The sequence below is a fragment of the Cervus elaphus genome, chromosome 11 (genome assembly GCF_910594005.1).
Source record: "Cervus elaphus chromosome 11, mCerEla1.1, whole genome shotgun sequence".
NCBI classification, from domain to species: Eukaryota; Metazoa; Chordata; class Mammalia; order Artiodactyla; family Cervidae; genus Cervus; species Cervus elaphus.
Window position 1 is genome coordinate 90,787,418 of NC_057825.1, and position 12,252 is coordinate 90,799,669.

Here is a 12,252-nt window from a genome sequence, read left to right on the forward strand (position 1 = left end):
AGATCATGCCACTATCAAAATCCTGCCATGGCATCCCTTTTCATACAAAACAACAGCCAAACACTTTTTTAATGGCCTAGCATGAATCCCTGGTCCCTCTTTGATTTAATCTCCTCTTTCTGTTCCCCTAGATCACTCCAGTCCAACTACTTTAGCTTCCTTATTATTCCCTACACTTGCCAATAACTTAACTACTTTCAGACCTTTGTTCTAGTTCTAACTTCTGCCAAGAATACCCTTTCCCCTTCAATGATAACTTACTGTCAATATGTTGCTCTTTCTGGTAAGACCAACCTTGACCTTCCAACAGACTCCTGATTTCCTTAACCCAGGTTCTTTCTCGTCATCTATAGAATTCACAAGCTTTCATCATACTAGATGATTTACTTTTTTATTTACTATTTATTATCTGTTTTCTGCCACTAGAATATAAGCAAAAATCTCTTTTGTTGTTGTTCTTATTGTTCTTTACTTATTTACTCTTAAGACTTAGATCAGTGCCTGTCACAGAGTAGGAAATTAATAAAACTGTAAAGTTAATTTTAAAAATTATTTATCTTAATAGGACATCTTGCTCTAGTCTTCTGACTTTTCTTAACTGAAAAACTCCATTTCTGTACTAGCCCTAACCATCACACTATCTGCCAGATCTCTTTTTTAATAATAGGCAATATGCATTGAGTATTTGCTGTGAACCAGGAACTATTCTAAGCACTTTATCTGTTCATTTTATCTTTACAGAAATCTTATGAAATACATGCTACTATTGTCCCCGTTTTTCACATAAACCCAAGTAATCTACCCAAGATCATATTTATTAAAGAAAACCAGAAATGGGACCCATGCAGTCTGCTTTAGAACATACACTCTTGACTGCTGCTCAGCTGACCTTATTCTCACAGACCTGGAAAAAGTATCCCTAGGAAACAGCTGTACGTGCTGACTGAACTGTATGTAGATCATCACTTAGGGTCTGAGAGTATAGGGCATTCAAGCTACAGTAGGGGCTAGAAATGAAAGGTAATGTTGAGTTGGCTTAACGCGGGGAAGAAAAGAAGTCATGTAAAAGGTATGAAAGCTAGTTTATAGAGAGAAAGAGATAAAAGGATAGAGTATATGGACAGAAAAAAATAAGAGATGAGATGGCATATAATCACAAATCAAGATAGGCAGGAAGACATTAAGTTATGTGAGCTTGTAAATGCTAAAAGAATTGTCTGTCTGGTAACCAGAAACAGGACTCTTGTGAGTTTTGAGTGCTTACAATACTTCTATCATTTGAGTGGATATATTACAAAATCATCTATAAGTAGAACAATTTCCATGTTACCATGGACCTCCTATAAAAATCTCTATCCTTGTTATGATAGAATAATTACATCATATGGAAGGCAATACAATATAGTAAATATTAATAAGTTTGGGGAAAAAATAACCTGAACTCAAGCCTCATTTCTATCATTTTGCTCACTTGGGCATTCTCCTTGAACTTTAATTATACCTTCTATAAAAAAGGGAATAATAATATATGCCCAACCTGCTTCAAATGTTATTGTGCTAAATCACCTTATTTAGATAAGGTGATTATATGTGAACAGCCCCTGAAGAACATAAATTGTTACACAAACATTGCCTATTATGATGATGATTTCAGATGCAAAAATCACTTCAGTTACCTATAAAGGAAGATATAATGTCCTCCCTTTCATAAAAGTTGAATAATACAGTTAGTCAAAGATTTACTTGGTGATGAAAAAATCACTAGTTGTGTAAGCGTCTATACAGGTATACACAGCCATCACAGCCAAAATAAATAAATATTTGTGGATGTTCCTTCATGCATATGCAAAGATTTTGATAACAAAAGTATTTTTGCCTAAAATGATCCAATGACTTAGCAATAACATTTAGCATTCAGTGAAATAATGTCAAGAAATGTGATATAGTCCTTCTTGACAAGCTCCTGCTGCTTCTTCCTGTTGTTAGTTAATCTGTACATTACCCTTGAAAAGAACAATGGAGTCAGAAAAACTGAAGAGCTAAGGAGTTAGGTCTTCTTTTAAAATGCTACAATAAATCAATGGCATAGTCACAACTAAATCCAGAGTCTTCTGTGGCCAAAGCTCTTTCTACCACACCACATTCCTGCTGTGCTACTTGTTTAAAATGGATTTCTTTTTTTTTTGGGGGGGGGTACACGAAACTAACACAGTATTATAAATCAACTAAACTTCAATAAAAATTAAATAATTAAATAAAATGGCTTTTAAGAGACTGCTAAATCAAATGGCAGAAGCAGAATTATATCAAGGGCTTTAATGAAGAAGTAGTTCATAAATAAAATTCTTGTCCTACTTGGGATTTAGAAAAGGAGAACAGAATAATCTGCAAAAACAGAAGGACTGCCAAATTTTCAGTCAAACTTGGTTTTTTGTAGTGTTCCTGATTACAAAAGAAGTTAGCCTATCCTCAGACACAAATGGCAATAACTAACTTCTATATCAGGCAACAGAAACAAAGCACTGCAAAGTGAAGGGATCGTCTAATAATGTCAAATGTGACTTTAGACTATAAAAATAAGTTGGTTATAAGTAGAATTCAATCACTGCCAATGTCCCGTGTTGTAATACACTATTTATATATTATAATACAGTATTTTAAAATATTAATACAGGGAAAGAAACAATCACTCCAAAATCAGAAATAACAATAGATGTTCACGTGGCTTCCAGCTATGTTTACCTATGGGTCAGTATCGTTGATCACTTTCTAATGTTCATCCTTGGTAACATATACCTAAAAATGTCAATTTTCTAGACCAACTGAATTTGAAACTATACCACCTATATAGGTAAAACAGATGGCCAACAGCCTTTCCCTTTGCTTGTGAAGAAGCTTCCTCCAACCTCTCACTTTTGACACTATGATTTCCATAAAATGGCAGGTTGAGACTCCCACACAAACCTGGGTTTATGAGAAAAGGGAAATTTCACATCTTTCTAAATTTTAGGACTTATGACAAGGCATCAGATATTCAGTTTGCCAAGATACTGTTCTCAACCTAAGTACAATATCCCTTCATCCTTTGTGAGATTGTGTAAGCTTCCACAGAAATGTGACAACTGCCTTTCTCCCACATTTCCTCAATCCTAAATTCCCAGTTACATGCTAATTAAGAGTAATTTACTATTCATATTCCTAATGTATCAAAACAAAATCTGAATCTAACACTAACCAATGACTATGAATGCTAATATCCCTGGCATCAATGACTTATGTAGGCAAAACGTGATTTCATACTGTATGTTGTACTCAAAGTGCCATTATTTTAAACAGGATCCTGACATTGACTCTGTTCTCCAATCAACAATTTTTTAAATATATAATCAATGGCAAATAATAGAAATTTAACCCAATAACCTCAGAAAGGAAAACCAGTTAAATTAATGAAGATAATGAGAGAGAGAAAAAAAGTGACTTTTCCAAAAAATACTGGATTTCTCCAAGGCAACAAAAGAAAACTACAAGGAATTTATTTTGCACTTTCACCATGAGCCCATGAATAACATGACAGAACACAGAAAATTGTAATTAGTTTACACACAAGCCCCAGAGCTTTGGAGATCTATTCACATATTGCCTTGACTGCCTCCAATAATAGCAGAGTTACCTCAGTAAGTCCAATATTCTTCCTTTTAATGACATTCTGCAGAGAGTTGCTTAGAGTCCTAGTTAGCAACAGGTTTGTTGATTTACGAATCATGTCATCAACTTCAGTTGAGCTAAAAAGGAAGTATCAAGAGTCAGTCATAGGTAGGAGAATTATTTTGCAAACAAGGCCCCAGTAGTACTTTAATAATAATAATAACTGCAGGAAATATTTATTGTACTTCAGAAATTAGGTTCTAAATACTTTAATGTATAAAACTTCATTTAACCCTCACAATAACCGTATGAAATAATTTTAGTATTGAGCAGATAGCAAAAAAAAAAAAAGATTTTAATAAGGCAGTCTAGATCTAAAGCCTACAACACTTAAACATTATGCTACACTACCTCTCATGAAAGAATCCTCTAACATGATTCTGTGTCCTGAAACCTTATTTCTCCCACACATTCAAATTCCTTCACAGTTAACATTCATAATTTTTCAAGCTGATCTCTTTGTAACCTTCCTGCACAATTAGCTGATAAAGGCTCCTTAAAAACAGAAAAATATCTCTGCTTCTATGTCATCATCTTTCATATTATGTCTCCTTGTTGTTCAGTTGCCCAGTCATGTCCAACTCTTTGTGACCCCAAGGACTGCAACACGCCAGGCCTTTCTGACTCTCACTATCTCCCGAAGCTTGCCCAAGTTCATGTCCATTGCATTGGGGATGCCACCCAGCCACCTCATCCTCCGACACCCTATCTTCCTTCTGCCCTCAATCTTTCCCAGCATCAGGAACTTTTCCAATGAGTTGGCTGTTTGCATCAGATGACCAAAATACTGAAGATTCAGCATCAGTCCTAACAAGAATTCAGGGTTGATTTCCCTTAAGATTGACTGGTTTGATCTCCATGCTGTCCAAGGGACTTTCAGGAGTCTTCTCCAGCACCACAGTTCGAAGGCGTCAATTCTGTGGCATTCTGCCTTTTTCACAGTGCAGCTCTCACAGCTGCATGAGCCCACTGGGAAGCCCACAGCTGTGACTCTACGGACATTTGTCGGTAGTGCAATGTCTCTGTTTTTCACACGTTGTCTAGATTTGTCAAAGCTTTCCTGCCAAGCATCATCATCTTCTGATTTCATGGCTGCAGTCACCATCCACAGTGATTTTAGAGCCCAAGAAGAGGAATTCTGTCACTATTTCCACATTTTCCCCTTCTATTTGCCATGAAGTACAGGGCTGGATGCCATGATCTTAGTTTTATAATACTTAGTTTTAAGCAGGCTCTTTCACTCTCCTCCTTCACCTTCATCAAGAGGTTCCTTAGGTCCTCTTTGCACTCTGCCATTAGAGTGGTATCATCTGCATATCTGAGGTTGATGATGTTTCTCCTGTCTACCTTGATTCCAGTTTGCAACTCATCCAGCCCAGCATTTCTCATGATGTGCTCAGTGTATAGGTTAAGCAAAGAGGATGACAGCAGACAGCCCTGTCGTGTTCCTTTCTCAATCTTGAACCAATCAGTTGTTCCAATCATTAGTTCTAACTGTTGTTTCTTGACTTGCAAACAGGTTTCTCAGGAGATAGGTAGGATGGTCTGGTGTTCCCATCTCTTTAAAAGCTTTCCACAGTTTTTTTATGATTCACACAGTCAAAGGCTTTAGTGTAGTCAATAAAAAAGAAGTAGATGTTTTTCTGGAATTCCCTAACCTTCTCTATGATCCAGAGAATGTTGGCAATTTGATCTCTGGCTCCTCTTCCTTTTCTAAATCCAGATTGGACATCTGGAAGTTCTTGGTTCACATAATGCTGAACCTAGCATGCAAGATTTTAAGCATGACCTCATGGGAGATAAGTGCAACTGTCTGATGGTTAGCACATTCTTTAGTACTACCCTTCCTGGGAACTGGGATGAGGATTGACCTTTTCTAGTCCTGTGGCCACTGCTGGGTCTTCCAGATTTGCTGGCATATTGAATGCAACATCTTGAAGGCATCATCCTTTAGGGTTTTGAATAGTTCTACTGGAATTCTGTCACATCCACTAGCTTTACTAAGAGCAGTTGACTTTGAGCTCCAGAATGTCTGGCTCTGGGTGACTGAGCACACCACTGTAGTAATCTAGTACATGAAGATCTTTTCTGTACGGTTCTTCTGTGGATTCTTTCACGTCTTGATCTCTTCAGCATCCACTAGGTCTCTACCATTTCTGCCCTTTATTATTGATTTATAAGATTTTATTACTTTCATGTAGACAACAAAATGAATCAAAATTTATAAAGATTATATTCCACTTAAGGTTATAAAACATTGGCTACATTCCCTGTGCTGTATAACATATCCTTGTAGCTTATTAATTCAATCATAGTAGTTTGTACTTCTTAATTCCCTACATCTATCTTGGCACTCCCTTTTTCCCTGACTTTGAAAATAAACCAATAATGTAATTCTGCCTAAATGTTTTATAATCCTTACTACTCCAAAAGTGATCAATAATGACACTTTTTATTCAGTGAAGGAAACTAAACATAAAGAAAATAACTCCAAAACTATCTTTACAAAGTTTTAAAAATAAATCTTACAATCATCAAACAAAATTCCAAAACTATACACCTTTCATAAGCCCCTAGAAGTGTCACCCAAGATGTCTCTCTATAAAAGATACCTTTTTGAGACAGATATTTCTTCAAAATAAAGTCAGTATTGCACTGATACTTCAAGAAATAAACATAAGTAGATTTGTAAGCAGTTCTTTTTCAATAATTTATTGCTTGTGAGCAAAGGTCACAAATTTTATCTTATTGATCTCTCTTTCTACAGAATAAAATTATAGGCTTAGTATATAATTCAATTAAAAATCTTAAATTACCAAGTGTGTAGGCAAACTAGATTGTCTATTATGCAGAAGACAAAATTATTAGAAATAAATAAGACTGTAAGGAATCCAGGTAGGAAATTCAGTTAGGAGAAGAAAAGATACCTCAAAATATTCTTACAGGATATTTAACTGAATGATAAGCTCTGGCCTATTGCCACCCTTTCCAAAAATGTTATTGAATTGCACAACAAGGAAACTACAAGCAAGGTGAAAAGACAGCCTTCAGAATGGGAGAAAATAATAGCAAACAAAGCAACAGACAAAGGATTAATCTCAAAAATATACAAGCAACTCCTGCAGCTCAATTCCAGAAAAATAAATGACCCAATCAAAAAATGGGCCAAAGAACTAAACAGACATTTCTCCAAAGAAGACATGCAGATGGCTAACAAACACATGAAAAGATGCTCAACATCACTCATTATCAGAGAAATGCAAATCAAAACCACAATGAGGTACCATTACACGCCAGTCAGGATGGCTGCTATCCAAAAGTCTACAAGCAATAAATGCTGGAGAGGCTGTGGAGAAAAGGGAACCCTCTTACACTGTTGGTGGGAATACAAACTATTACAGCCGCTATGGAGAACAGTGTGGAGATTTCTTTAAAAACTGGAAATAGAACTGCCATATGACCCAGCAATCCCACTTCTGGGCATACACAGCGAGGAAACCAGATCTGAAAGAGACACGTGCACCCCAATATTCATTGCAGCACTGTTTATAATAGCCAGGACATGGAAACAACCTAGATGCCCATCAGCAGACAAATGGATAAGGAAGCTGTGGTACATATACACCATGGAATATTACTCAGCCATTAAAAGAATTCATTTGAATCATTTCTAATGAGATGGATGAAACTGGAGCCCCTTATACACAGTGAAGTAAGCCAGAAAGATAAAGAACATTACAGCATGCTAACACATATATATGGAATTTAGAAAGATGGTAATGATAACCCTATATGCAAAACAGAAAAAGAGACACAGATATACAGAACAGACTTTCGGACTCTGTGGGCGAAGGCGAGGGTGGGATGTTTTGAGAGAACAGCATTGAAACATGTATATTATCAAGCATGAAACAGATCGTCAGCCCAGGTTGGATGCATGAGACAAGTGCTCAGGGCTGGTGCACTGGGAATACCGAGAGGGATGGGGTGGGGAGGGAGGCAAGAGGGGGGATCGGGATGGGGAACACATGTAAATCCATGGCTGATTCATGTCAATGTATGGCAAAAACCACTACAATATTGTAAAGTAATTAGCCTCCAACTAATAAAAATAAATGGAAAAAATAAATAAAATTTCATTACAAAAATGTGTTAATGGAGTATTGAAATTATAATCGTGAAGGGATATAGAAGTCACACTTGTGTTGATGGAATACTGAATTTACAATGGTGAAGAAATATTCATGGTTCCTGCCTTCATATGTTAAACTCACAGTTATATCATATCAATTATAGTATGAGTAATGAATCAGTACAGGTTGCTATAAAAGTGATGAGCACAGGGGCCCAAAATAATCTGGTGACTCTGATAGTAATCACCCACCTAGCATCTCTACTTATATTACATATTTCTATTATGCTTTAAGAAGATCTGGTAGAAATTCTATTCGTGGATACAATGTCAAAGATCAAGAAACTGTCATTACCTTCCAAAGCAGAAGAAAGCTAGGTCTAAGCTAAAAGTTGTATTTTCCTTTAATATTAATGAAGTATAATATACACAAAAATGCATAACTGAAGTAAATCGTACACTGAGATAAAGCTCTTGAGAGATGAGCAAAAAGCAGCCGTCACTTTCATATCTAAGGCCACTTGTCTAATCTGGATACACAGAGATGAGAGAGTGAAATAGTCATATGCTGAGAGACTTTGGTGGAATGAAAAAAAAAAAAAAAACACTCAATCCTTTAATAGTGTGGGCTGCTATTATGGACTGTAATCTTGGAAGAGCCTCTAAACAAAATAAACATACTAACCCAACAATTCTTCCCTAAAACAATTCTGTTTCATAAGAAATGGTGTGTGGGGGTGGGGAGTGCTAGAAATCAGAGAGAAATGTTGCACATTTTGCAAAGGGTTTAGATTCCAAGATTCTACTGCAATTCAATCCAAAGGAGAGTAAAAACCAATCAAAGCTGAAACCCACTCCAACTCAAATCCTGTTAAAATCAGAGATAAGCCCCTGGATAGAAGCTTTGGAATTTCAGAGTCTTGAGGACAGAGAGAGGCTAAAACAGAATTTTTAGAACTGAAATCATAAGAAATTTGAAACTAATAAAAACGAGACTCACATTCAGTTCACTCAAGTAATGATGAAATTTGAACGATATATTTAGCAGTTAGGAGGCACAGGGAGGCCTGGCGTGCTGCATCCATGGGTCACACAGAGTCAGACACGACTGAGCAACTGAACAACAACGAGTTGCCAAAGGAGAAATGAGAAAAGGGACATATTCAGGGTAAACTGGCAGCATCATCTCCAACCCTAACAAAAGGTCTCAACCTACAGATCTCAGGAGTTTCACACAACCCCAAGAGGTGATGCAAATGAAATCTCACAAGAAAGTCAAACGCAGCAAAATGCAAAGATAAAGAGGAAACCTTAAAGACAACCAGAAAAAAAAGACAGTACATTTAGATGAATAACAGTAAGACTACTGGCTTATCTCTCTTCAGAAACAATGAAAGCAAACAGAGAAATAACATCTTTAACGGGTTGGGAGAGGGAGAACTTTGAAAACAGATGAAAAAATATTTTTAGATAAACAAAAGCTAAGAAAATCTAAAACCAGCAGATATACACTAAAAGAATAACTAAAAGAATTCTTCACACTGAAAGAAAATGACACCAAGTCATAACAGATCTGTAAGAAAGAATGAGAAGGCCTGGAAATAGCAAATCTGTGGGTAAGTATAATGAACTACTTTTCTTTCTTGAATTTTAAAATACAATTAAATGTTCAAAGCACAAACAATAACATATTTAGCATTTAAAAACAACTGTATAAGTATATACCAACAATATTAAAAAGTGTAAAGGTAAATTACACTATATTGCTGTAAGATTCTTAAATTACATGTAAAGTTACATATCATTATTCAAGATAAACTAATAACTTAAGGATATACATTGTAATCCCCAGAAAAAATACAAACAAATAATAAATAAAGCTAAAAGTTATACTCCAGTAAGCCAATAGGGAAACTAAATCATAATACTAAAAGACCGTAATCTAGAAGAAGGAAGGAAAACAGGAGGAACAAAAGCAGCTAAAAAAAAAAAAAAATGGAACAAATAGAAAAACAATAGCTAGATCCAAGGCTTAAATCCACATAAATCACTAAATGAGTTAATGTAATAGAATAAATATTCTATAGACAGAATGAATAAAAAACCAATACCTAGCTACTTGTTGATTCAAACTGACACATTTTAAATACAAGGACACATGGCCAGATCTTACTGTCAGGATGCCAATCAGCACTAAAAAGAACTGAGCTCCTTGAAAAAATTAATGGTATCATGATTAAGTTAGGAAATTTGCCCAAAATGACAAAAGTGCATCAACATGTCATATGAGCCACCTTGAGGTAGCTTACACCAGCTACATCTGGGACCATCTGAGCATCAAAATGAACAAGGTCATTAAAGGAACAACTTGACTGAATGATGTAAAAATCTATAAGTCTAATACAGTAAATAGGAGAGCATAGGTAGACAAATAGAAAGATAAATAGACAGGTAAACAGGTAATGCAGAAGGACTCCCTAATACAGAATGTAAAGTAATACATATTGACACGCTCAGTTGCTCCCCAGAGAAGAGAATGACAACCCACTCCTGTATTCTTGCCTGGAGGATTCCATGGACACAGGAGCCCTGGAGGCTACAGTTTATGGGGTCACAAAGAGTCAGATGTGACTGAGCGACTCTCTCTCTCTCTCTCTCTCTCTCTCTCTCTCTCTCTCTCTCTCACACACACACACACACACACACACACACAGCTGCTCAGCAGTGTCTGAGTCTTTGTGACTCCAAAGACTGCAGCCCACCAGGCTCGTCTTCGCTCCTCTCCCTCTCCTCCATGGGATTGTCGCAGCAAGAACTCTGGAGTGGGTGCCATTTCCTCCTCTAGGGGATCTTCCTGACCCAGGACTGAACCTGAGTCTTCTGCACTCCAAGCAGATTCTTTACTGCTGCACCAACAAAGTAGCCCCTTAAGGAATAAAAAATCCTATACTAGCTAAATTATCAGAAAAAAAAAACTGATTCAGGCAAGAATCACTAATGAACACTATAGTGAAAGACATCTAGTAACTAAAAGAATAAATACATGGTCTCAAAGTACTTTAACACAAACATTACTTATTACAAAAGGAAAAGTGGAAACTATACACAGAGAACAGAAAAATCTTAACTTGTTAATCAAAATTAATATGAACCGTGTAAGAGAGTAAAATGCTAAACACACATAGGTACCTATAGAGAGACAGTAAAGGGGGAGAAAGGAAGTAACAAAGTCAATGTGGTAACATTTCAAAAACTGAAGAGTTTGGGGAAAAGCTTTCAGTTCAGCACAACATTTTAAAAATTCTTCTGTAATGTTGAAATTATCTGAAAATAACATGCTAAAAAAGGTTATAAGTAATAGAAGAGACAAATGCATACCATAAAACAAAGTGGTAGTTATATTAATACAAGGCAAGCAAGACATCAATATTATTTTAATTTTTAACACAAAGAAGGACATTTCATGGAATTAAAAAGATGACTACAATGAAAAGATATCACAATTCAAACTGTGCATAAACTTAAAAAGATATATTCAAATAAATGAAGCAAACTTGAGAGATCTCAAAAGAGAAATAGACAAAACTACAATCAGAAAAAGCAGACCTACAAAAGAAAGGATACAGAAAATTTGTACAATAATATTAACAAATTTAATCCAGTTGTCATTTAGAGAATACAACATTCAACAACTACAGATACAGATTTTATTCAAGTAAACATGGAACACTGTTATAACTGGATTTAAATTTACTGCTTCCTTAGTTGATCTCTATTTGTTCCACCTGTTCTATAGCCCATTTAACTCTTCAGTTGGTTGTTTCTGGATTGAGTATTCTTTCTACGATTCCTTTTCATTTTCATTATTGGCTTATTACTTTTACTTCCTTCATGTTTTTGACCATTTTTTCAGTGGTTCTTCTAGATCACACTACTTCATGCATAATGTAAAATCCTTAATTAGTAAATCAAATTCCTCAATCATATTCTTTGTCCTATTACTATCATATATTTACTTTTATAGTTACATTTCTTTACCAGATACTATCATTATTTTTCATGTACACAAGCAATTTTCTATAAGACCAATTAAAAATAGAGGAATGACATTAGAAGTAGCAGACAGGAAGTCCTGCATTCATATCCCTTCTCAGCAACAATAATTTGACAGGCAAGCAAAGACAAAAGTACTTTTGTGAAACGTTGGATTGAAGAAAGAAGACTGTAAAACTCTGGTATCATCCAAGACCAAGGAGGGTTGCTTTTAGAAGGCAAGCATAAACTCACTCATGTGGCATACCTGCTAACCATAGTCCTACCTACAGACCTAGAAACAGACCCTGACCCTTGACAGCCTATGGACATGGCCTATTTGGCCTTGCCACCATCACCAGTTGAAAAATGACCCAGGATGA

The 12,252-nt window shown here is 35.9% G+C and overlaps 1 protein-coding gene across 3 annotated transcripts in view; it reads right to left on the bottom strand.

Moving 5' to 3' along the window:
* EXOC6B (exocyst complex component 6B) overlaps positions 1-12,252 on the bottom strand; it is a 664,516-nt gene that overhangs the window by 301,095 nt on the left and 351,169 nt on the right. For all 3 annotated transcript variants that reach the window (XM_043918361.1, XM_043918362.1, XM_043918363.1), the window contains exon 16: positions 3,671-3,782. In XM_043918361.1, coding sequence (XP_043774296.1) covers positions 3,671-3,782 — 112 coding nt within the window. The remainder of the gene's footprint in view (positions 1-3,670; positions 3,783-12,252) is intronic.